Source organism: Oncorhynchus masou, chromosome 31, assembly GCF_036934945.1.
Source record: "Oncorhynchus masou masou isolate Uvic2021 chromosome 31, UVic_Omas_1.1, whole genome shotgun sequence".
Classification (NCBI taxonomy): domain Eukaryota; kingdom Metazoa; phylum Chordata; class Actinopteri; order Salmoniformes; family Salmonidae; genus Oncorhynchus; species Oncorhynchus masou.
Window position 1 is genome coordinate 37,122,104 of NC_088242.1, and position 27,878 is coordinate 37,149,981.

Sequence of the window (27,878 nt, forward strand, 5' to 3'; positions counted from 1 at the left end):
ACATCTCACCTGCACAGCTGCCGCTCACAAAGAGACACTCACAACTCTGACCAGCATCCTTTGACTAATATATATTGCCTTAAATTATCCTGTCAACTTTGCAATAGTTGCTGTGTGTGTCTCAGTCACACAAAAACAAGCACACACAAAGACAGAGGGAGAAATATGCACATTTAGTCCCTCAGTACTTTGTAAAAGTACAGTGAGATGGTCGGCAGTTGAGCGGAGCTAAATAAAGTTGTCTCGTCTTTTTTATTTTGATAGCTCCCTTATTACCATTTCAATGATGACCCATGCACTGCACATCTTGCAAACATATGTATCGCTAGCCGAGATGTGTAATTTATATGCATATTCCCTGCAAATTAGTGAGACACAGAAGTGACTCTGACATTTTGTACAGAAGTTGCAAGTGGATTTGCTGCCAGAACTGTCACATTCAAGACGGTGATGGTTCCTATCAAAATCTTGTCAAAGGGAAAAGAAAAAAAGAATTCTGACCCACATTTCAAATATATATATATTTCCCTTTCATTAAAAACAATTGATGATGAACCCCATTATTGAAATAATTATTCATAGACCTAAGAATATTTTTCATAGGATAATAATTTGTTTAAACAATGGAACCACCCTGATGAGCTCATCTAGATGGACAATATTAGATGCATGCATTTTAAGTTGTTTTTAGACTGTTATGCTGCTTTGTTGAAAAATGATATCATTATTTGGAAGGATATCACCTCCCTACTATTAAATCTCTGAGTGAATGTTTCTTGAAGTACATTTTAAGATAATTAATTTGTCCCGCCTTCAAGTAATCCCATTTTTTTTGGAGAGCGCTAACATGTCAAGGAATGTTGTTGTTGTTTAATTATAATACACTTGTCTATGTTTTGTCATTCAGCCATAAAGTCAATATCCTCCATGGTTCGCACAAAACCTTGTATTTTCTCAAGTGATTTAATAACCCTCAAGGACGAATGGAGAGCACGGGGAGGCAAATTGTCCCTGAACCAAAGAAGAAAGTCCACATTTAGTAAGACAAATTTAGTAAACATGTATAAGCAAATAAAAATGAAATACACAACACAACAGTTATTCAAAAAAGAAATGGGGATTTATAGATCTAGAACAAACGTATGGCATCTTTATTAAACCCTTGTATTGCTCAGTAACCATAGACCTGTGGTTTGGTGTATACCTATTCCTTAAGTAGTTGCTTCAGAGTCTTGAATGCTCAAAGCATAACATTTGTACTATACGTTGAGTCAATATCAGAATTCTAATGTGTGTACATTGTAAAACAGACGTTGTCTCACACACACACCATTTTTCTATTTACCATGGTGCCATATTTACCTCATTTCCATTTTAAAAACTTTTGGAGATAACACTTGGTCTTGCTGTGAGTGGAGTGCTCCGAACTTCAGTTTTTTTTTTTGATCGAACAAGACGGGAGCGATAGAGAGGATGGGGGAGCTTGGGCAAGTCGGTCAATTTAATTCCTGACGATCTGAAAGAGTTCAGGATCATTTCATATAGCTCTGGCTAAACGGATCATTACCAGTCACAAATCTATTCGTTACATGGCAAGGATTTATAGCTAAGTAAATAGGGAGTTCTGAAAATGGAGTGTTGGCCCTGCGATAATGGCTAAAGAACGATTTAATAGAGTTGGGCATTTATTCGTTATCTGAATGCGGACAGAGACTGAAATGGCGCTATCACTCTTCTTTTTTTTATTTTTATAACGTGGTAGTCTACCGTTGCACTTTTTTTTCCTCCCTTTTCTCACTCGGCATGCAACTCACACACTCAGACACACAAACACACTACCACACACGAACACTCTACGGAATAGTTTCGATTTCAGTCACAGCAGAAGGCTTGGCCACAAGAGATTGTGCTGGTTTGAGCCGGCATGGACCAGATTTTACAGGCTACAAAGGAAGCAGATTACCACTTGTATCGAATTCCGTATTGAATAAAAAAATCTTTGTTTGAAAAATCTGCTGATTATCATAACAGAAAAATTGCAGCAGTGCAATTTTGAATACTGGCTGGCATTACAAAAACACAGGGAAAGGCGGTCATGGAGCCGTAATTATAACATTTACAGTTTTCTGTGTTTAACACTTTATTTCTCTCAAGCAAAGCTAGCGTTGTGGGTTACGTTTGAAAAGAATGGTAAAGATTGATGAAAAAAAGAGAATGCCAAGCACAAAACCCCTCATATATAGTTTCAGCAAATCCTCCACGAGGACTTACAATCGACCAAGCAGCACAAATAAGATGGAACAAGTTTTGTTTGGTTCTCATTGAATTGGAGGGAAGGGCTGCGCCGAGCGATCGGCAGCTCTGGCTGGCTTGTTCAAACCCTAAAATAGCCACATATGTAGCGTAGTTTTCAACTTCGGCCTCCTCAATAATGCGTTCAACGCAGGGGGCTGTGACCTTCGAAATAAATCACAGTTTCCAGTCTGCAAAGTGGCCCTTTTTTCTCACCGAAGGAAAGAGTGAAGAAAATCGTATTTTTTTTTGCAATGTTTTTTTCTCCTCCATTTTGTTACCCTGTCGCTGCCAAGTTCCTCAAGGCCAGTGGCTCACTAAAATGAAGCTCTCAGCAGACAAACATTAAGCTGTTTTACTTTTGCATATTTTCTTCAACTCCTTTTCTTTCATTCTATCACGCATCTGAGATACAAAATGGCTTTGATAGCGGGCTGGAATACATTTATTCTCAGACTTTTTGGACATTTTCTTCAGACTTGCCCTTCCATCGTGTTTTCCTTTTTTAAACTCCGTTTACAGAATTACAATAATAAATTATGATATATTTGTTATTGGAAATCCTTTCCTAATTTAATTGGGGAAAGCTGAATAAAGTACACACAAGTATTTAAACAACAATTGGACATTTGACTTTGAATTAAGGTGGTAAGAACTGTGATATTCTGTATATTTAAAATAAATTGACTTTTTTTAAGAATGGTTTTCTACAATTGTATATAGCCATATATATGTTTATGTATATATATGTATATATATATATATATATATATATATATATATATATATATATATATATGTATATATATATGTATATATTGTCTCTGTTCAATAATAACAATATATATATTGTTATTATTGAACAGAGACAATAATACTGATGGAGCTACTCCAGATATGGCTGTGTATATTTCTTCTCGCTCTCTCAAATCCTATTAGACATCCATCAGAGTAGAATGTAACATTACAGTTACACCGACATAATTGTGCTTAAATTGCTCATACATTTTTACCGACTGGGTGGCTGCGTCTTTAACTCTTCGGCGCGAGCACCTTTCAGAAAACGCTTAAGCGTGGAGGAGCCTAGCCTGTCGTTCCTGACGACCGTGGCCACGACAACCAATAGTTTAACATCAATCCCACCACCGAGCCTCTTCTTTCTTCTCGACAATCCCGTTGTATAATTTATGATCCAAGTCCTCCTGCCTCTTTTCTGATAGCAAATGATTTCAAACTAGCAAAATTCAAAATGACCACCACATACAAAGTGAGATTAGAGGAGAGTAATAGTGGCCCTGAGCCTCCCTTCAGATCTGCTAACCTTTTAATCTCGTTCAAGAAATGGAGATTTAAAAAAAAAAAAAAAAAAATCACCTGCAACGGATGACAAATTAAGAAACCTGTCCTTCCCCTCCTGAACTAAATGATGTTGTGTTCTCCATGTCTTTCCCCTACGAAAAGAGCAGGTTGTGGCAGAAGCATCCTTTTGTAATAGTGATTTAAGCTTGATTAAGCTCGAATTGAACCGTTGCTCTCCTCCAATGTCTGTGTCTCTATTAAAGATAAGGTAACAACAGTAGGATATGGGGATGTTTTCTATTTTACTCTGCTTGAATTTGACACTCTCTTTTCATCAAACACAACTCCCAGTTGTCCTAATAATAGCCTCTGCCTGTATGTATACACAGCAGGCATCTGTATTGCAATACATAAGGAACATGAAATATTGACAATGTATCACCAAGGATGGACACATTGGAAACAATGGATTGGCTCGACATTTCACAATCTAGAATGTTTTTTTTAAGGCATGTCTTTTATTTGTTGTTGCTATTTTGTACCGGGACATAAAAAATAGAGATATTCCCTCTATCATGCTTCTATGCATACTGTATCCAAACTGTATTTTCCTACTGTACAGAGTGGAATCTATTTTCTTCTCCCTTTTTGACACATCAAGTGTTGTGATGTGACTTCCTTGATGGTGCTAGTTTAGACACCGCGAGTCGAGCAATCCATTCCCTCTCTTTTGTCTCGTGTGACAGCGCGGGAACTTGATCTTTGTTTGTTCAAAAAAAGGTCTGCACGAGTCTCGTGTTTAGCTTCGTTTAATGTGTTTGTCTGTGATTTCTAAATGCTAAACGTGCAAACGTATAAATCGTCAAGGTTAATTCGGGAACCCAGCCACATGACTGATCTGCTTCCTGCCATGTCTTTTCTTTTTGATCTTTCTCTCACTCCCTCTTTTTCTCTCTCTCTCTCTTTGCTTTCGCGTGGCAGTTGATGAAGTTAAGTGAAGAGGTGAGTGCCTCTCTGCCTTTCCTGTTTTTAGATTCCTTTCCGTCTGAATTTCTGTGCCCTCATCTCTGCAGCCATAAGGCCAAGGCTATTGGTGAGGCTCTTATGAGCCTTTATGGGGATGAATTCAATAAAATCCATTTTCTGTAAAAATCTGAAAAGGAAGATATTTTTTTCTGATAGCACACTCTTTTCAAAACAAGCATGAGGAAAAGGCTGGCATAAAGTACACTTCAAGACAGTGCTACAGGGGGCCAACCCTGTTTTATCAGAAAACCATCAACATCTTTATGCTCAGCAATCATGGTTGTTCAGTTTCATGCCTAATTAGTGGATTTCGTATTTTGCCCTTGTTACTTTCATTTGGAACTAACTGTAAGTCTTGTATAGTCAGGTGTAGTCGTAATGCCATTTGTTGTGGTTTTGTATTTGTTATAGCAATGAGGGAGGTGGTGTGGTCTGTTATCAGCAGGGGTAAAAGTAAGGCGGTACGGTCTGGAACGGCGTCCCTGTAAAACAAAGAATGGTGGTACGCTGTACCGGTGAAATGTGAGCCTTTCACAATTTATACAACGTGCCACATGAAAAATTAGCGAATTGACTGGAAACCCGGGTGGTATGCATGTACTCATTCAAGGGGTTTCTTTATTTTCACTATATTCTACATTGTAGAATAATAATGAAGACATCAAAACTATGAAATAACACATGGAATCATGTAGTAACCAAATTGAAATAAACTCTAAAAAATGAAACGTTCTCTCAATGTCAACTGCGTTTATTTTCAGCAAACTTAACATGTGTAAATATTTGTATGAACATAACAAGATTCAACAACTGAGGCATAAACAGACATGTGACTAACAGAAATGGAATAATGTGTCCTTGAACAAAGGGGGGGTTAAAATCAAAAGTGACAGTCAATATCTGGTGTGGCCACCTGCTGCATTTAGTACTGCAGTGCATCATCTCCTCATAGACTGCACCAGATTTGCCCATCCTTGCTGTGAGATGTTACCCCACTCTTCCACCAAGGCATCTGCAATTTCCCGGACATTTCTGGGGGGAATGGCCCTAGCCCTCACCCTCCGATCCAACAGGTCCCAGACGTGCTCAATGGGATTAAGATCCGGGCTCTTCGCTGGCCATGGCAGAACAGACATTCCTGTCATGCAGGAAATCACGCACAGAACGAGCAGTATGGCTGGTGGCAGTGTCATGCTGGAGGGTCATGTCAGGATGAGCCTGCAGGAAGGGTACCACATGAGGGAGGAGGATGTCTTCCCTGTAACTCACAGCGTTGAGACCATGACGGACCCTCCATCTCCAAATTGATCCCGCTCCAGAGTACAGGCCTCGGTGTAACACTCATTCCTACAACGATAAACGCAAATCCGACCATCACCACTGGTGAGACAAAACCATGACACGTCAGTGAAGAGCAATTTTTGCCAGTCCTGTCTGGCACAGCGACGGTGGGTTTGTGCCCATAGGCGACGTTGTTGCCGGTGATGTCTGGTGAGGACCTACCTGCCTTACAATAGGCCAACAAGCCCCTCAGTCCAGCCTCTCTCAGCCTATTGCCGACAGTCTGAGCACTGATGGAGGGATTGTGCGTTCCTGGTGTAACTAGGGCAGTTGTTGCCATCCTGTACCTGTCCCGCAGGTGTGATGTTCAGATGTACCAATCCTGTGCAGGTGTTGTTACACGTGGTCTGCCACTGCGAGGACAATCAGCTGTCCGTCATGTCTCCCTGTAGCACTGTCTTAGGCGTCTCACAGTATGGACATTGCAATTTATTGCCCTGGCCACATCTGCAATCCTCATGCCTCCTTGCAGTATGCCTAAGGCACGTTCATGCAGATGAGCAGGGACCCTGGGCATCTTTCATTTGGTGTTTTTCAGAGTCAGTATCAAGGCCTCTTTAGTGTCCTAAGTTTTCATAACTGTGACCTTAATTGCCTACCGTCTGTAAGCTTTTAGTGTCTTAACGACCGTTCCACAGGTTCATTAATTGTTTATGGGTCATTAAACAAGCATGGTAAACAGTGTTTAAACCATTTACAATTAAGATATTATTTAGTTATTTGGATTTTTACGAATTATCTTTGAAAGACAGGGTCCTGAAAAAGGGACGTTTCTTTTTTTGCTGAGTTTATATTTTATATTTGAGATTCTTCAAAGTAGCCACACCTTTCCTTGATGACTGCTTTGCATACTCTTGGCATTCTCTCAACCAGCTTCATGAGGTAGTCACCTGGAATACGTTTAAATTAACAGGTGTGCCTTGTTAAAAGTTAAATTGTGGAATTTCTTTCCTTCTTAATGCGTTTGAGACAATCAGTTGTGTTTTGACAAGGTATGGGTGGTATACAGAAGATAGCCCTATTTGGTAAAATATGAAGTCCATATTATGGCAAGAACAGCTCAAATAAGCAAAGAGAAACAACAGTCAATCATTACTTAAAGACATGAAGGTCAGTCATTACAGAAAATTTCAAGAACTTTTAAAGTTTCTTCAAGTGCAGTCGCAAAACAATCAAGCGCTATGAAACAGACTCTCGTGAGGAACGCCACAGGAAAGGAAGACCCAGAGTTGACTCTGCTGCAGAGGATATGTTCATTAGAGTTACCAGCCTCAGAAATTGCAGACCAAATAAATGCTGCACAGAGTTCAGGTAACAGACAAATCTCAACATCAGCTGTTCAGAGGAGACTGTGTGAATCAGACCTTCATGGTCGAATTGCTGTAAAGAAACCACTACTGAAATACACCAATAAGAAGAAGAGACTTGCTTTGGCCAAGTGGAAATCTGTCCTTTGGTCTGATGAGTCCAAATTTGTATATTTTTGGTTCCAATCGCCGTGTCTTTGTGAGATGCAGAGTAGGTGAATGGATGATCTCCACATTTGTGGTTCCCACTGTGAAGCATGGAGGAGGTGTGGGGGTGCATTGCTAGTGACACTGTTGGTGATTGATTTAGATTTCAAGGCATACTTAGCCATAATGGTTATCACAGCATTCTGCAGCGACATGCCATCCCATCTGGTTTGCGCTTAGTGGGACTATCATTTGTTTTTCAACAGGACAATGACCCAACACACCTTCAGGCTGTGTAAGGGCTATTTGACCAAGAAGTAGAGTGATTGAGTGCTGCATCGGATGACCTGGCCTCCACAATCACCCGACCTCAACCCAATTGAGAAGGTTTGGGATGAGTTGGACTGCAGAGTGAAGGAAAAATCAGCCAACAAGTGCTCAGCATATGTGGGAACTTCTTAAAAACTTTTGGAAAAGCATTCCAGGGGAAGCTGGTTGAGAGAATGCCAATAGTGTGCAAAGCTGTCATTAAGGCAAAGGGTGGCTACTTTGAAGAATTTAAATTATATTTTGATTTCTTTAAGTCATTGTTTTGGTTTCTACATGATTCCGTATGTGTTATTTCATAGTTTTGATGTCTTCACTATTATTCTTCAATGTTGAAAAAGGTACAAATAAAGAAAAACCCTTGAATGAGTAGGTGTCCAAACTTTTGACTGGTATTGTAGGTGTTTTGTAACTGATGTATCTTTCATTCATCGAATTGCGGGTGCACTGTTGGTGTTCGGGTGCTGAAATTATTTTGTGAGTGAACGAATGTGCGCGGGTAGCCTACTGGAGCGCCTTTGTTAAGTGATTGTTTGACAATCGGATGAAAACATAACTGGTTGTGTTTATGCCACATTAAAAGGCATAGGGGGCATCTCTATAAGGCAAGGGGTCATAATGATATAGCCTAATTAGCTTTCTCCTGTCTATACAGAAATGAATACAAAACATTCAAAATAGGCTACTACACCAGAAGGCATGATTTTGCCAAAGAGGATCATTAGCTTCTTAAAAAGCAAAAGCTGTGGATTGTTTTAAATGGTGTAACCTACGGCCGGGAGGGCCCGCAATTTGGGCAGCACGCACCGCAAATACCAAATAGATTTGTTAAATTGCGACTGTCAGTGAAAAGCAGAAACCCAGCCAGGCATATTGCAATATTTAAAAATACAATTGTGGGAAAACTGTTTGGAATGCAAATGGCTATTGCTGTATTGAGATTACAATGGAAAAGACTCCAATATGTATTTAAGTTATCAAAATTCTTAGGCTACTGTTCGCTCAATTAAGTTATCTTACTGCCACCAGTGGACAGGGTCGGCCATGTCCCCGATGAGTGTACATATTCACTGTCTTTTAAATCTACTTTCACCCCCGGTTATCAGTATAATTAAGATATTAGTTAGATACCTTCTTTACGATATTTCAATGCAATCAATGACTACATTCTGGATGGGGGCTTTTTTCTGGCTTATTTGATCACTTCATTAAAGGCAAGAGACGTTCATATAACAATACTGCATCTAATGAGACTTTGACAAGGATGAAATGGCCTACAGGGAGGTGGTCAAAGATCGTGGACGACACAAAATGCAGGGCCAAGCACGCCAACATCCACATCGATGGGACTGTAGTGGAGCAGGCCAGGAGCTTCAAGTTCCTCGGTGTCCACCTCACTAAGGGAATTATCATGGTCCACACAAGACGAATACAGTCCTAAAGAGGACACGACAATGCCGCTTCCCCTTCAGGAGGCTGAAAATATTCAGCAGGGGCCCTCAGATCTTTCAAAAGTTATCCAGCTGCACCAATGAGATTATCTTGACTGGCTGCATCACCGCTTGGTACGGCAACTACTTGGCATCTGCCCGCAAAGCGCTACGGAGAGTAATGCGTCCTGCACAGTACATAACTAGGGCCGAGCTCCCTTGCCATCCAGGACCTCTTTACCTGGTGGTGTCAAACATTTTCTAAGACTCCAGCCTCCCGTCATATACTTTTCTCTCGTCTACCGCACGGCAAGCGGTACTGATGCACCAAGTCTGGAACCAACAGAACCCTAAACAGCTTCTAACAGCTTCTAAATAGTCCGGGTAGCTATTGGTTAACTATTTAACTATCTGCATTGACCATTTTTGCACTCCCCTTTGACTCATCACATACGCTGCTGTTACTGTTTATTATCTATCCTGTTGCCTAGTCACTTTATCCCTACCTATATGTACATGTCTACCTCGTACCCCTGCACATCGACTCGGTACTGGTGCCCTGTGTATATAGCCAAGGTTATCGTTACTCATTGAGTATTTATTCCTACTGTTATTATTTTCCTCTCTGATTTTGGTGGGAGCGTCCCGTAAGTAAGCATTTCACTGTTAGTCCTCACCTGTTGTTGACTGAGCATGTGACGAATACAATTTTGTTTGATTTTGATTTGTTGAAATGTCTTTGAAGGCTCAAAATAATCTTGCCTCGAGAGTTTTCTATCCTCCAGCTTTTGTGTTTTATGTTGGCCTGCACAGTACATACAGTGCCTTGCGAAAGTATTCGGCCCCCTTGAACTTTGCAAACTTTTGCCACATTTCAGGCTTCAAACATAAAGATATAAAACTGTATTTTTTGTGAAGAATCAACGACAAGTGGGACACAATCATGAAGTGGAACGACATTTATTGGATATTTCAAACTTTTTTAACAAATCAAAAACTGAAAAATTGGGCGTGCAAAATTATTCAGCCCCCTTAACTTAATACTTTGTAGCGCCACCTTTTGCTGCGATTACAGCTGTAAGTCGCTTGGGGTATGTCTCTATCAGTTTTGCACATCGAGAGACTGAAATTCTTTCCCATTCCTCCTTGCAAAACAGCTTGAGCTTAGTGAGGTTGGATGGAGAGCATTTGTGAACAGCAGTTTTCAGTTCTTTCCACAGATTCTCGATTGGATTCAGGTCTGGACTTTGACTTGGCCATTTTAACACCTGGATATGTTTATTTTTGAACCATTCCATTGTAGATTTTGCTTTATGTTTTGGATCATTGTCTTGTTGGAAGACAAATCTCTGTCCCAGTCTCAGGTCTTTTGCAGACTCCATCAGGTTCTTCCAGAATGGTCCTGTATTTGGCTCCATCCATCTTCCCATCAATTTTAACGATCTTCCCTGTCCCTGCTGAAGAAAAGCAGGCCCAAACCATGATGCTGCCACCACCATGTTTGACAGTGGGTATGGTGTGTTCAGGGTGATGAGCTGTGTTGCTTTTACGCCAAACATAACGTTTTGCATTGTTGCCAAAAAGTTCAATTTTGGTTTCATCTGACCAGAGCACCTTCTTCCACATGTTTGGTGTTTCTCCCAGGTGGCTTCTGGCAAACTTTAAATAACACTTTTTATGGATATCTTTAAGAAATGGCTTTCTTCTTGCCACTCTTCCATAAAGGCCAGATTTGTGCAATATACGACTGATTGTTGTCCAATGGAGAGAGTCTCCCACCTCAGCTGTAGATCTCTGCAGTTCATCCAGAGTGATCATGGGCCTCTTGGCTGCATCTCTGATCAGTCTTCTCCTTGTATGAGCTGAAAGTTTAGAGGGACGGCCAGGTCTTGGTAGATTTGCAGTGGTCTGATACTCCTTCCATTTCAATATTATCGCTTGCACAGTGCTCCTTGGGATGTTTAAAACTTGGGAAATCTTTTTGTATCCAAATCCGGCTTTAAACTTCTTCACAACAGTATCTCGGACCTGCCTGGTGTGTTCCTTGTTCTTCATGATTCTCTCTGCGCTTTTAACGGACCTTTGAGACTATCACAGTGCAGGTGCATTTATACGGAGACTTGATTACACACAGGTGGATTGTATTTATCATCATTAGTCATTTAGGTCAACATTGGATCATTCAGAGATCCTCACTGAACTTCTGGAGAGAGTTTGCTGCACTGAAAGTAAAGGGGCTGGATCATTTTGCACGCCCAATTTTTCAGTTTTTGATTTGTTAAAAAAGTTTGAAATATCCAATAAATGTCGTTCCACTTCATGATTGTGTCCCACTTGTTGTTGATTCTTCACAAAAAAGTACAGTTTTATATCTTTATGTTTGAAGCCTGAAATGTGGCAAAAGGTCGCAAAGTTCAAGGGGGCCGAATACTTTCGCAATGCACTGTATCTTTGACTTTGTAATGTGGTTTTTGTGTAACGTGGCCTGTGGAAGCTTTCTCACTGTAATGTGATCATAGAGAGGATCTCCTATCTGCAATCCTCGCTCAACAATCTAGCACCGTCGGCAGGACCCCTTGATGCCACCGCCCACCATGGCTCCTCTGCCGTTCAATACGTTTCTTATAGGATACCGTTGAATAGGCAGAGTGCTTGGTTTTATATGATGAGACTGACAGTAAGATGGGATTGATTTGTCCCTTCTGGTTTGAACCCAAATGAACACTGGCTGGGTGTGAGCATGGTTGGTGGCCATGGGCTGCTTGATAGCTGGTGAAAGACCATATGGGCTGACATGAGATGTAATATATAAATCTAATTCGAGTTCAGTTTGGTACACTCAAACCTTACATTCAAAACGGCGGTTGTTTCTTCTGATGTAGGTTTATTAGTGATATACACTTGCGTGTACAAAACATTAGAAACGCCTTCCTAATATTGAGTTGCACCTCCCTTTTGCCGTCAGAACAGCCTCCATTCGTCAGGGCATGTACTCTACAATGTGTCATGCGTTCCACAGGGATGCTGGCCCATGTTGACCCCAATGCTTCCCCACGGTTGTGTCAAGCTGTCTGGATGTCCTTTTGGGTGGTGGACCATCCTTGATACACACAGGAAACTGTTGATCGTGAAAAAACCCAGCAGCGTTGCAGTTCTTGACACACTCAAACCTGTGTGCCTGGCACCCACTACCATACCCCGCTCAAAGACAAATCTTTTGTCTTGCCCATTCACCCTCTGAATAGAACAAATGCACAATCCATGTCTCAATTGTCTCAAGGTTAACAAATCATTCCTTAAAAGAGCAGGTGTTTTTAATGTTTTGTACACTCAGTGTAGGTCTGTGTGAACTTGCTAGAGTAAAATGATCACCGCTCGTTCTGTTAGCCGACCAGATTCCCCTTTTAAATTGTAATTCAGAAACAAGAACAAGACACATTCCTAATTTTCCACAGGAATATCTATTGCTATCCATTGTTGCTTTGTTGTGATAAAAAAAAATATACTTATGAAGATGAATTGGCCATGCTTAAGCAAATCTTTTGGAGCATCGCTTTAGGCAACATGATATTTTGCATTTCATCTGTCAAGTCAAAAGTATTCATCACATGCTTGGTAAACAACTGGGTTAGACTAACAGTGAAATGCTTACTTACTGGTCCTTCCCAACAATGCAGAGAGAGAACATTTTAGAAAAGGTAGAAAAGTAATAATAAATACACAATGAGTAACAAAGTCTGGGCTATATACACATGTTACTAGTACTGAGTCGAAGTGCAGGGGTACGAGGTTATTGAGGTAGATACAGATATGTACAAATAACTAGGAACAAAGTGACTAGGCAACAGGATAGATGATAAACAGTAGCAGCAGCTTATGTGAAAGCACATAAACTAAAAAAAAGGGTGCAAAAAGGGTCTATGCTGGTTGTCCGGGTAGCTATTTAGTTAACTATTGAACTAACTATTTAGTCTTATAGCTTGGGGGGTAAAAGCTTTTCAGGGCCCTGTTGGTTCCAGACTTGGTGCATCGGTACTGCTTTCCATGCGGTAGCAGGGAACAGTCTATAACTTGGAGTCTTTGAATATCTTTAGGGGCCTTCCTCTGACACCGCCTGGTATAGATGTCCTGGATGGCAGGGAGCTCGCCCCCAGTGATTTACTTGGCCATATGCGCTACCCTCTGTAGTGCCTTGCGGTCGGATGCCAAGCAGATGCCATACCATGCGGTGATGCAGCAAGTCACGATGCTCTCAATGGTGCAGCTGTAGAACTTTTTGAGGATCTGAGGACCCATGCCAAATCTTTTCAGCCTCCTGAGGTGAAAGAGGTGTTGTCATGCCCTCTTCACGACTGTGTTGGTGTGTGTGGACCACAATAGATCCTTAGTGATGTGGACACCGAGGAACTTGAAGCTCTCAACCCACTCCACTACAGTCCCATCAATGTGAATGGGAACTCCGTTACCTGTAGTCCACTAACAGCTCCTTTGTCTTGCTCTCATTGAGGGAGAGGATGTTGTCTGAGCTTGTGTGTGCTTGTGTTTTAAGGGCGTCTGTGAATGTGCATATGCAGGATTCTTAGCATTTGTGAATGTTTTTGTTGTATTTCATACAATTTCTATCAAAGCATCCATTCACGTCCATTCATAATTTAGAACCCTCACTACTGTTCTCTCCAGACTTCTTTTCATTTGCTTTTGTTTTCCCTTCCCTCCACCTTGACACAGTGCTTTTCCACACAGTGCTTTTCCCAGTTGCCCCCTGGTCAGGAGACACCTTTCGTTACCTCACCTGTTCTTCCCCTTTGGAACGCACTGCTATTTCATTTGGTTTGATTCGCGCCCTCTTCACCATCACAACCCTTCTGTCTACTCCTTTTCCCTCCCGTTCTTCCTGCTTTTGAATCAAAGGCTGGCACAGCTTATACACACTTAAGCCCCCTTTTAAAAACTATACTTTTTCCCCAGCTGGAAAACATGTTTAAATATTTAGCACCCATATTCACAGCTGTTTGACACTTGTAATTCCTCGTCTTACAAGTCCCAAACAAACCGCAGAGAAGATCACACAGTCAGTCTGAATCACAGCTGTCATCAGTATTCACTTCGACTCTCCTCCCCTTATTGAAATAATAAGGAAGCATCTGAACTTTGGAAAATGGTGATAGTAACTGCTGGTGTTTGATATTTAATAAAAGGCAGCAGAAAATGGAAGGAAGACATTCTTTTGAGCTGCAGCTGCATTGTTCTGGGGCTGTCTGTTAATAACGTACAACTGAAGTGCAGTTCTCCAACGGGGGGGACAACAAAAACAAATCCAATTTTTATAGTTCCTAAGAAGGTCTTTGTTTCAAATGTAGGTGTCAGATAAAAAGGCATATGCGGAAATGGGGAAGGGGCGTGCACCAATGCACTCGCAGACGCACAATATTTATCATGGACTGTTTTTAAATCATTTGATGTTTAGCTGCATGAGAAGAACAATTATTTCGATAACAGGCCATTATTTATTTAGGAGGTACGGTATATGGAAGGTATTTATTTATAGGTCAATGTGTATGCGCCTGTGTATATGCCTCCCTATGTGTGTCTGCGTGTATGAGTGCACGTGTTTGTGTGTTTATTCTTGTGATGTTTTGGTGACTCGGCTCCTCTGTCAAAGCCACAGGGGTAAAGGCTTGATATTGTCTGTTGTAGCTCACCAGGAGTGGCCAGCAACTTGGCACTTTATTTAAATGAGTAGCAGGGAAGATTCTGACACTGACTGGGTGGCTTAGGGAAATGCACAATCACATTTCTGAAGGGAGAAATTCTGCCCTTAGTCCGTCCTCTTGTCCCATTGCATAAGTAGAGAGATTGTTGTACAGGTAAAGAAATATATATGTTTTGTTGTTGTTTATGTTGTTTTCTAATGTAGGTATTAGGTTATGGATTTGGGACCTGTTTAGTACTCATACCTACAAATGCATTTGATACCTGTTTCGTGTACGAGGACCACCCTATTTTGTCGCCTAGTTTGCTATATATACAAAAGTATGTGGACATCCCTTCAAATTAGTAGATTTGGCAATTTCAGCCACACCCGTTGCAAAGCCATGCAAACTCCAAGGACAAACATTGGCAGTAGAATGGCCTTACTGAAAAGCTCAGTGGCTTTCAACGTAGCACCGTCATAGGGATGCCACCTTTTCAACAAGTCAGTTTGTCAGTTTGTCAAATTTCTGCCCCGGGTCAACTGTCAGTGCTGGTACTGTGAAGTGGAAATGTCTTGGTGCAACAACGGCTCAACTGCAAAGTGGTAGGCCACACAAGCTCACAGAACGGGACCGCCAGTGCTGATGTGCGCAGCATGTAACAATCGTCTGTCCTCTGTTGCAACACTCACTCCCGAGTTCCAAACTGCTTCCGGAAGCAACTTCAGCACAAGAACTGTTTGTCAGGAGCTTAAGATCACCATGCGCAATGCCAAGTGTCGGCTGGAGTGGTGTAAATCTCGCTGCCATTGGACTCTGGAGCAGTGGAAACGCGTTCTCTGGAGTGATGCTTCACATCTGGCAGTCCGACGGACAATTCTGGGTTTGGCGGATGCAATGAGAACGCCACAGTACCTGCCAAATGCGTAGTGTCAACTGTAAAGTCTGGTGGTGGAATAATGGTCTGTGGCTGATTTTCATGGTTTAGGCCTCTTCGTTCCAGTAAAGGAATTTTTTTGTTTGTATTATACCCCCCTTTTCCTCCCCAATTTCCGATCTTGTCTCATCGCTGCAACTCCCCAACAGGCTCAGGAGAGGCAAAGGTGGAGTCATTCTTCCTCCGAAACATGAACCGCCTAACTACGCTCCTTAACACCTGTCAGCCTAACCCGGAAGCCAGCCGCACCAATGTGTTGGAGTAAACACCGCTCAACTGGTGACCGGGGTCAGCCTGCAGGCCCCCAGCCTGCCACAATGAGTCACTAGGGCGCCGATGAGCCAAGTAAAGCCCCACCGGCCAAACCCTCCCCTAACCTGGGCCAATTGTGCGCCCTCCTATGGGACTCCCGGCCACGACCAGTTGTGGCACAGCCCGGGAATGAACGCGGGTCTGTAGTAACGCCTCTAGCACTGGGATGCAGTGCGCCACTCGGGAGGCTCAGTGAAGCAAAGTCTTAATGCTACAGCATTCAATTACATTCTTGACGATTTTGTCCTTCCAACTTTGTGGGGAAAGACCCTTTCCTCTGTCAGCATGACAATGCCCCCGTGCACAAAGCGAAGTCAGAAACAGAAATTGTTTGTTGAAATCGGTATGGAAGAACTTGACTGGCCTGCACGGAGCACTGACCTCAACCCCATCACATTGGAACACCAAGCCGGGCATAACATCAGTGCCAGACCTCATAAATGCACTTGTGGCTGAATGGAAGCAAGTCCCTGCAGCAGTGTTCCAACATCTAGTGGAAAGCCTTCCTTTATAGCAGCGAAGGTGGGACCCACGCCATATTAATGCCTGTGATTTTGGATTGAGGTGTTTGACTAGCAGGTGTCCACATACTTTTGGTTACTTTCCTGTTGGTTGATTTATTTCTCTGGCTGAAGTCGTTATATGACCGGTGATGCGGTGTCGTTACTGGATCTGTGCCGGCTAGGCTGCACTCTCAACCCTTCCTTCAGGTTACGTCAGCGTCAAACCTGGCTGGGCGCATTATTCTAATGACCCCCACCCCACCCCACAACCGCTACCACCAGCACATCCCCGAATAACCCCCCACCGAAAAGTAGACAGAACGAGGGAGAGAGAGATAGCGGGAGAAAGAAATTCAAGAAAATGCTTTGAAGTGGCTTTTCACCGCAGCAAGTCTGCTGGCCGTCTCCCCGAGACGTGTCACCTTTGCCGAGAGGGAATAGGAAAATCACGTTTCGAATGGTAATGATAACATACTAATCACTTGAGCTCTTTGAAGAACGGGGGAGTGAGCTCCTCTGTCAGTATCCCCGGCTTCCTTGTGCTCCGAGGCACACAGGCACAGCCATGGTCTAGGTGTATTAGCTTAAGCGTTGCATGTCAATACGTCCCCTCCATCTCCGCTGATCCATAGGGGCTCATTAAGCCGAGCTGACTCCCTTCTCTCTCCCCACACGGCGCGCATCGGCACACCACCGTCACTCTGCACACCCAGCCACCCACCACCCGCCAGCCCCCTTCTCTCTCTCCCTCCTCTCCACCTCACTCTCTCCCACCAACATCCTCCACCCCTCCCTCCCTCCCTTTAACTATTAAAAGTATTTCTGCAGTTTTAAATGACATCTGTCAACCAGCAAGGAGAAGACGGGTAAATCAAAAATGGAGGCATTTTTTTCTCTTCTCTGTTCCCATCCCTCTGATTGTCAAAGTTTGAAAAGTGGGATGTCGTCTCATTTTATCTATTTTATTTCCTTGGAGTGATTAGCTGGTACACATTTTTGACAGGTTAACTAGAACTAGAGATTTCAGCGCTCCCCTCCCTCTTTCAAAACGGGTGGAAACCCCTTACAGAGAGAGTTACCATTCATCTGAGTGGTGGATCTATGGTACGTCTATGGTAGCCTTGTTGGGCTTGCATAACATAACTCGTGTTAAAAGGGTTTAAAACGTCACACATGTAGGTTCAGGAAAGACATGACTACTGAAAGACTGGAGAATCCCAAGGCAAATTACCTTTATGTATATGTAGGTCTAGATGTATAATTGAGTTCAGGTTATTATAAAAGATGGCACAACCCTTGACTGTGACTTTTCCGCATATCTATCTGAATGGCTTGTTAGGGCCATTTATAATGTAATAATACAATGACATTGAATGTGGTGATTAGCAAATAAATGCAAGACAATTACATGTATATTAACGCTGCGCATTTTACAAAACATATTTCTAGCTTTGCGAACACGACAGTGGTTAAATATGTTTTTGTGAATGTGAAAACATTTGTGACTCCACGGATTGATTACATTTGTGACCAGCATTTTATGCATTTATGTCTTTCTTTACATTTGTGAGTTGTGTTTTATGGTCAATTTGTGCAGGTTAATGATCTGGCAACCAGATTTGGAGATCTTCAATTATCTTAAATGTTTTTGTTTAAATCCTAGCTTTCTTTTCTCCTTTCCTTGCTCCCTTTCCTTCCCTAGCACCCTTTCCTCACCTCATGTTTCTCTTTTCTCCTTTCTTAGCCTATTTCCTTTCTCCCTTTCCTTCCTTTCCTCCTCTCCTTAGCTTTCCTAGCACCATTTACTTTCCTCTTTTCCTAACTCCCTTTCCTAGCAAATGAGGAAAGGAATCTAATAAATGGGACTAGGAAAAGAAACAAGGAAAGGAAATGGGGGGAAGCTAGGAAATTATAGAATAAGAGGGAAAGGGAGATTTGTAAAAGGCTAGAGAAGGAAAGTGAGCCAGGAAATGAGGAAAGGAAGCTAAGATGGAAGGAAAGAGAGTTATGAAACAAAGGAGAGGAAAGGAAGGAAATGTATCAAGTAAAGGAAATTAGGAAAGAAAAGAAGGAAAGGAAGCTAGGATACCAAATTGATGCATTTCTAAAAGTATGTGATATATTTGTTTTTATGATATTTTTAAGAGAACTGAAGATCTCCTAATCTTGATACTGTTTCATTAATATGCACAAACTGATCCATAAAATGCAACTCACAAATGTAAATATATTGAACAAAAATAAAAATGCAACAACTTCAAAGATTTTACTGAGTTACAGTTCATTTAAGGAAATCTGTCAATTGAAATAAATAAAGTCCTAATCTATGGATTTCACATGACTGGGAATGCAAATATGCATCTGTTGGTCACAAAGAAAATGTAAGGGAGTGGATCAGAAAACCAGTCTGTGTCTGGTGTGACCACCATTTGCCTCATGCAGCGTGACACGTCTCATTCGCAGAGAGTTGATCAGGCTGTTGATTTGTTGCCTATAGAATGTTGTCCCAGAATATAGAATATTGTTGGGAACTGGAACAAGCTGTCGTACACGTCGATCCACAGCATTCCAAACGTGCTCAATGGGTGACATGTCTGCCATGCAGGCCATGGAAGAACTGGGATATTTTCAGCTAACAGAAATTGTGTACAGATCCTTGCAACATGGGGCCATGCATTATCATGCTGAAGCATGAGGTGATGGAGACGGATGAATGGTCCTGTGTGGCTCAGTCGGTAGAGCATGGCGCTTGCAACGCCAAGCGTCGTGGGTTCCATTCCCGCTGGGGCCACCCATATGTAAAAGTAGTGGCCCCAGCCGACTTGTAAGTCGCTTTGGACAAAAGCGTCTGCTAAATGGGATATATAATGGCACAACAATGGGCCTCAGGATCTCATCACAGTATCTCTCTGCATTCAAATTTCCATTGATAAAAGTGCAATTGTCCTCATTGTCTGTAGCCTGCCTGCCTGCTCATACCATAACCCCATCGCCACCATGGCGCAATGTGTTCACAACGTTGACATCCGCAAACCACGACGTCATACACGTGGTCTGCTGTTGTAAGGCCGGTTGGCCGCCAAATTCTCTAAAACAACGTTGGAGGCGGCTTATGGTTAGAGAAATGAACATTCAATTGTCTGACAACATCTCTGCTGGACTTTCCTGCAGTCAGCATGCCAATTGCACTCCCTCAAAACGTGAGACATCTGTGGTATTGTGTTATGCAACAAAACTGCGCATTTTATTGTCCCCAGCACGAGGTGCACCTGTGTAATGTTCATGCTGTTTAATCAGCTTCTTGATATGTCACACCTGTCAAGTAGATGAATTATCTTGGCAAATGAGAAAGGCTCACTAACATGGACAGAAACAAATCTGTGTACACAATTCGAGAGACAGCTTTTTGTGCATATGGAAAATGTCTGGGATCTTTTATTTCAAATCATGGAACATTGGACCAACACTTTACATGTTGCGTTTATATTTTTGTTCAGTGTACATAAAATGCAGGTCATAAATGTAATCCGTGGCGTCACAAATTTCTAAAATCCAACGAATGTATTTGCTAAGCATAATTTGTTTTTGTTAACGATGACTCGTATGCTTTTTGATCATGGTATATGTTTGTGAAACTACACGGGCATATTTACAGACTGGGTTTTTTATTTAAATGTTGCATTCTTTATTTGCAAATCACATTTTTTGTTGTTTATGACTCACTACTCAACCACTTCTAACAGGGGCCAATATGTATGGAACGTTTTGTTCTAATGAAAAAGGGTGCGGTCAAAATAGGGATTGAAATCAAACGGAACGACCTGTCTTTCAGAAGAGAACGGCTCGGGGTGGATGTTGGCCATGTCATTCACTGACGTTGTTGATGCCAAATGTAATATTCTATTACAACTCCTACCAGTGTCTAGATAAAGAAAACACCTCTGTCTTTGAAAAATGATCCAATCAATCACTTGCTTATTTAAGAAACACAAAGTACCTTGAATACCCCTTTTAGAACAGCTGTACATCGTTTCAATGGGCAGCCTTGTCAGTTGTTGATACCTCTGAGTATGTCAACATACAGTGCACTCTGTGTACAAGGCTTGATATGCTGTTGTGAAGATGTATTCTGGAACTGGAACTCATGGTTGTAAGGATTGCTCTTAGTCTATACAAGTATAATCTAGTATAGGAAGTGGCTAGTACTAACTGGTCAGCACCGGTATAGGACTGCTAAACGTGTTATGTTTGCACATGCCGTTTAAGAGTACCTATAATCCATTATTGTCATTATATCTCGGTGTCCATTTGTTTAGGATGTAACTGTCACTGGTCCTTGTTTATATGATTGCATGGTACATGTCGCTGATGTGTGTGTTGTGTATTTTGCTATTTGTTTTGGTGCTTTCTGTTTATTCAGCCTTCGGTAATTATGTTAGGCTAATGTTGCATTTCAGTATTCACTCTTTTACGTAACACACTTCCAAATTGATTGGCATGATATGGTCCTATGGTCACCTTTTGAAGTGGTCTACTTGGTCTGTCATCATCCATTTGCCACACCAGTAGAAATTTCGAGAAAGCAATATCTTTCTTATGTTCCATAACCAAATACATTAGGAGAGTAAATGTGTTTGATTTCCACTTTAATGAGGCTTTCCTCCTTAATTCCAGAGCCATCGCCTTGACAGGGTTTTTTTTTTTTGAACTTGAAAGCTGCAAATGATAATTTATTACATCTCAATTAGCTCTTCCTCCCTCCATCAACTTTGCCCTCTGCGCTAAATGTGAAGTAATTACTTGCAGTAGACTGAACAAGAAGAGGAGGGGGGGGGGGGTAAAAAAGAGAAGAACCTTCTGGTGATTCTTATTTTACTTTGAATAAGAATAGGTACTTTATTGTACTTATAGTTTTCTTTCTTTTTGCAGTAACAACTGTGCGATATGCCCCCCCCAACTCAACATGCATGTTACCGATATTTCACCTGCTACAAGTGTTTGTTAATGAAGAATATTGGAACTGGCCATTGCTGTTGTGGTTGTCTGTGTTTTGATGGCAGTGTTGAGATGTTTCTCTGAAACGCTTCCCAGCCCTCTCAATCATAATTTTTCTGTCTCGTTTTTCTCCAATTTGTTTTAGAGAGCACATCTGTTGGACAACACAGAGAAGCTGGAAAGGTCATCTCGGAGGCTGGAAGCTGGCTACCAGATAGCAGTGGAAACCGGTATGCATTCTGTTTGGATGGAAAGGGGGGGGGGGGGGTGAGTGAGCGACAGCAAATTGTCTCGCTTGTACGTGAGGTGGATAGAGAGAGAGAGGAAAAAGCTCCTTGACGACTGGTGACATTTTCAGGAGCACATCAAAGGCAAGCAAGGGGGAGAGAGGTGTACGGGCGACAGAGCAGGCGCCACTGCTCCTCGTTTGGCTCCTGGGAAAAACACACGCTCTTCTCCCCTGCATCTGCGTGTGTGTGTGAGTTGTTTTTTATAGCGCCAAAAAGACAGGGGTCTACTGAAATAAACAACATCAGCGTTTCCTCCACTAGTTCTTAATTTAGAGACCCAAACAAAGCACAATAAACATCACTGAATACATGGCCATCTCGAACAGAAAGTCAATGAGTGTTTTCCTCATTACCAAGGTTAGTTTTTTTTTTTTTATCTTTAAATATGGAGAAATTATCTCATTTGGATTTGAAATAGATTAAACCAGTTATTCGTTTTTTCTCCTCCTGACAGTCACAACATTATTGAGTCACAGTGTATTCCTTAGAGAGATATCAAAGCTCATTCTTGAAGTATCAACTGGCTTTCTGTGGCTTCCGCAGTAGTTTTGAAAAAGTTTTGTTCATTTACACTATAATGGAGGAATGGCGCGCGTGTGACATCGACAGATTTAATCATTCACGTCGAGAAAGGGGTGCACAGACCACTGCCTTTTGATGTTCAGTAAGTAGAACTCACAAATTCATAAATACAATCTGCATTCTCTGCTTAAAAATGTTGTTTCATATGATTCTCTGATGATCTCCGAGACTTATATTATTCTTGTTTTCCCCGTGTCGAACTCTGTGGCAGACCCTATTTTGATTCTATTCAGTCATGTATTTCAGTTGAATGGCTCTTTTTGATGGTTTGTCTAGTGTGTTGGTTGGTGTTAAAGAAATGGTCCGTGTTCTACCCGTGTTCTCTACCTCCCGGGCCTATTACTTTCCACAGTAAGGGCTAGTCATGCGCCCTCTGAACCCTCATCTGCCCTGTTTGTGCGGCTAACTGAGAACAATGGTTGTTTATCCTGGTCGCACACACACTGCTCACTGCTCAGGTCTACACCAGCAGTGAGTTGTTTGGGGTTTGGTGGGGTTTGAGCCTTTGTCACCTCGTGTTTAATCTGTGATCCCCCCCCCTCACCCTCCTGTCGGTTCCGGCCCTCCGCTCAGATGCACAAGCTGAAACGACAAATGCTCAGGGAGAACCAATGCTGAGAGGCAACAGCCGAGTCACGTTGGGAACACTGTCAGACCACAGACAACAAACAATCTTAGAACTCAAACGTGTTGAGACCCCAGACGTGTGAGAAATGCAGGACCTTCAAAAAGTATTCACACCCCTCGACTTTTTCAAAATGTTGTTGTATTTACAGCCTGAATTAAACATGTATTAAATTGACATTTTGTGTCACTGGTCTACACACTGTACTCCATAATGTCAAAGTGGAATTATGTTTTTAGAAATTCATCAAAAATTAAAAGTGGAAATGGCTTGAGTCAAACTCTTTCTTATGGCAAACCTAAATAAGTTCAGGAGTAAAAATGTGCTTACATAGCATGATTTTTGAATGACGATGTCATCTCTGTACCCCACACATGCAATTATCTGTAAGTTCCCTCGGTCTAGCAGTTCATTTCAAACACAGATTGAACCACAAAGACCAGGGAGGTTTTCCAATGCCTCGCAAAGAAGTGTAGATTGGTAACAATAATACAAAATAAAAATATTCTAAAACATGCATCCTGTTTGCATCAAAGCACTGATGTAAAGCTGCAAAAAATGTGGCAAAGAAATTGACTTTAAGTCCTGAATAAAAAGTGTTGTGTTTGGGGCAAATAAAACACATCACTGAGTACCACTCTTTATATTTAGTACCATATCTTTATATTTTCAAGCATGATGGTGGGTGCATCATGTTATGGGTATGCTTGTCATCGGCAAGTACTCAGGAGTTCTTTAGAATAAAAATAAACTGAATAGATAATCCTAGAGGAAAACCTGGTTCAGTCTGCTTTCCAACAGATACTGGGGGACATATTCACCTTTCAGCAGGAAAATTACCAAAACCACAAGGCCAAATATACACTGGAGTTTCTTACCAAGAAGACATTAAATGTTCCTAAGTGGCAGTTTTGAATTAAATCGTCTTGAAAATCAATGGCAAGACTTGAAAATGGCTGTGTAGTGATGGTCAATAACCAACTTGACAGAGCTTGAAGAATTGTTCAAGTAATAATATGCAAATATTGTACAGTCCAGGTGTGCAAAGCTCTTAGAGACTTACTCAAAAAGAGTCACCTTTGGCAGAGCTGTAATCCCTGCCAAAGGTGATTCTAACATGTGTTGACCTAGGGTTGTGAATGCTGATGTACATGAGAGATTTCTGTTTTTAATTTTCAATAAATTAGCAAAAATGTGTAAACCTTGTTTTATATATCATTATAGGGTATTGTGTGTCAATTTTAATAATTTTTGAATTCAGGCTGTAACACAAAAAATTGTGGATTAAGTCAATGGGTGTGAATACTTTCTGAAGGCACTGAGAACACAAACGTTGACTGGTGGTCATTCCAATGCTGTTTCAACAACCTGTACTGCATATTTACATCGGTGGACAATCACAGCACCACGAGAAGACATGAAATTCAGTGGTTTTGTAGTCATTCTGTTTAATGTTTTTCATTGTATTTTAGTGTTGACAAAATTCACAAAAGATTTTTGAAAGATTTTATTTTGTGCAAGTGCTCAATTCACTTGTTTGGCCTAACAAATGCCCCATTCAGTTATCTCACTTTCAAACTAAAAGAGATAATGATACGAGTATGTACCGGGCTTTTATTCATCGTTCTGAAGCATAAACATTTCTACATTTTTAAGATTGCTTAAAATGGATAAAGGATATGCTTTGAAATGTTGAATGTCGGGATGGATATTGTTTTAAAAGGGTTAAACAATAATAATCTGTGCGTTGTGTTTGTCCAATTAAAAATACTTACTCTGGTCATAAATACGCTGTTACACGAAACACAAACTCTTTTTAAGACGGAAAATTAAAGCATCCTTAAGTGAAGAACAGTTAGTGTAGCTATTTTACAATAATTCTAAGTCACCCTCCAAATCCACACAATATATAATTATGCCCCATAAGTACTGTAATTGACCAATGGGGAGAAAAAAAATATTTAAAGACAGTTTCTCTTTTCTTTCAAAGAGAGAGAGATCCTGAACAAAGGCAGAAAAAAAGATGGAGCTCCAACTGCTGCTTGCCCCCCCCCCCCTTTACTTTGGCATCGATAACATTCCACTTAATGACCACAAATCAAGAAAGCCAGGGTACCATAAGGTCACTTTATAAAAAAAGACGTCCTCTCAGTTCTTTGAAATGGTGAGTCTTCACAGAATATCATTTTAGAGAATTTATTTGAGCACTGTTTTTTTTTTTCTCTATTTCACACTCTCCAGTGTATTTTGGAAAGCGCCGGCTTGCCAAGAGCACTGAAAGCCCTTTGAGGGATATTGAGAAGGCTCTGTGGACATCCCAAGCTATTTACCACACACACCCTTAAGAACCAGCCTCTGTTTGTCTCATAAATAAAGTATAGAACTTCATTAGTGGAGGGCACAGACTTAAAAGGCGCGCATATGAACATGCAGACGGAGGGCTAGCCTGCTTTAAAGAGAGCCCTAAGTACAGGAGGAGGGCATGTAGTTAGCCAATTTAAACACATTTGAATCAAGGGTGTCTGCAAGCCCAAAATGTGAGGAGGCTAGACTGACTCCAAATCAAAGAGGTCAGATTCTGAGGCACAATTTGACTTTGTGAAGATGTGAGAGGGGTCTGATTAGACATGTTTAGAGATGGATGGCATGTCAGATTCCATTTTGTAGATGTACTGAAGTGCTCTCTCCCCTTGATTAGAATCAATTGGAGAGGTAGAGGGGTAGAGTTAGTTTTGTATGCTGAGGGGCGATTAATACAATACTGGCTTCCTTTTGAAGTGCATACCCCTACAGTATATCTGAACACTATACACACGTGCATACTGTACTCAATTGATTATTGACCTAAAATCATACTTTTTGAGAAAATAAAGAGAAATACAATCACTCTGTTTCAACTTAAGATGCTTCTGGGAGTAATTTGTTTTGTTTAGCCTGTACCGGTTGATGTATGTTTGTTAGATGGCACACGTTAGTGTTTTTTTCCCATCTATGATTTGACAGGCATATTATTGTACATGTATTGGATATTAATCATTAGAAAAAACAGAGGCCTCTAATCTTGGCTCCACCAAAATGTCAACCCCCTTTTCCTCTTTTTAAAGCTCAGCGGTCGAAAACAAAGCAAAGCAAGTGAAACAAACCACAAAGTGGGCAAAACGAATAAAAGAGAAACTCAAGGGGCTAGCGATGAAGCCGAGATCGCTCCTCGGCTCGCGGCCCCGGTGTCAGTGCTCTGATCGATGGGGGAAAATGAAATCAGCTCATTAGGGATTGATTTCAGACCTGTTTAGATAAGCAGAGAGGGTCGGGGCCCGGGCCCCTGGTGGCCCCTCGGCAGCCCAAAGTTCACTCTGTGCCAGGCAGAGAGCAGCACCGCAGGCCATCAACTTTATTAGCACTGAGATAAGCTGATTAGACCTTGTCAATCAAAGGTGCCAATGACTCAATCGACAGCCCCGGCCTTTCTTTTTCTCCCTTTTCTTCCCCTCTCTCTCTCCCTCCCACTCTCAATCTCCCTCGTTTTTTTATGATAAATCATTGAAGCGACCAACAAAGCAGTAGGCAGACATCGTGGGCTAAGCTAAGCAGCCCTGCAGTTGTCACCAAGGCGGACCATGCAGGGACCCTGTGATGATGTGACAACTGTATTACAGATTAGATCAATTTGTTTTAGAGCAGTTTGATTTCCAACTGCAGCGGTATTAAAAGTCGAGGGGAGGAGAGGGAGGGAGAGAGCATTGATTGTCGTCATGGAACATGACTCCAGTGGCAGAGCACAGGGTGTTGGGGACACAGATAACTAAATAGATACATGATGGGGTGGAGAAATAAATAAATATGTTTTGTAAACAAAAATTTTTTTAAAGTCCTCGGCGCTCGTTTGAAGCAAAGCATGGCTTTGAGACTTGCTGTGAGTCCATGGGTGCTGGAGTGCCTCAGTAACATGGCTCATGCTTGTCCCCGGCTCGCACGATCTCCCCCCCCTCCATCTTAGTCCTTTCTTTCTCTGTTTCTCTTTCTCACTCTCTTCATTTCTCCCCGTTCTGTCTTAAGATCAGACTTTATCATTCTTTTGGTGTTTAGCCTCCAAAGTGATGCTTGCGCTTCAAATCATTTTTGGCTAAACACTTAGCAAATGACATAACAAGCTATATTTAGCAATACCCAGAAATATTGTTTCGGAACTGGCTTTCAACGTTGAAATTTCTTTTCTTGTTCTCTTCTTATGAGACAACACATTTATAACTGTTTTGTGCTATCTGGCAACAGAGGACAATATCTAACAATAAATCAAACTATCTGTCAATACCATTTAGCGTCATTGTATCAAATCCAGCTACATTGGGTCTCGGGCAAAGAGGAAAATAAGGGAAGAGGATAAAAGGTAATATTCTGCTAACTGGTATCACTTGTCATTTATCAGAGAATCCCGTTCGTCACAAAATAGTATGCTTAAGTCTAATATTGTCTCTCCTCATAATGTTGATAATAGTGAAAATGTAAGTTTATGAATCTGTTCATCTGTTTATTTCAATTCAAATAGCTTACATTGTGCTGTTGTTTATGTGGTCCTCTTTGTCGTTGTTTGAAGGAAGTTTCCTTTATTAGGATCCCCATTAGCTACTGCACATGCAGCAGCTACTCTTCCTGGGGTCCACATCAAACATAAAAATGCATGACAGAGTACAGAACAGTTAGAGACAAGAACAGCAAAAGTAATTACATAAAAATACAAAGTAATACATTGTCAAGACACCAAGAAACTATTT

General features: G+C 41.5%; 1 protein-coding gene across 3 annotated transcripts in view; it reads left to right on the plus strand.

The window, feature by feature from the left end:
* The window catches only part of LOC135523900 (vesicle transport through interaction with t-SNAREs homolog 1A-like), a 170,698-nt gene that overhangs the window by 36,578 nt on the left and 106,242 nt on the right, over positions 1 to 27,878 (plus strand). For 2 of the 3 annotated variants that reach the window (XM_064950906.1, XM_064950907.1), the window contains exon 5: positions 21,755 to 21,839. In XM_064950906.1, the coding sequence (XP_064806978.1) occupies positions 21,755 to 21,839 (85 nt within the window). Of the gene's footprint in view, positions 1 to 21,754; positions 21,840 to 23,054; positions 25,115 to 27,878 lie in introns of those variants that run through there. The other variant, XM_064950908.1, reaches the window with a different exon arrangement.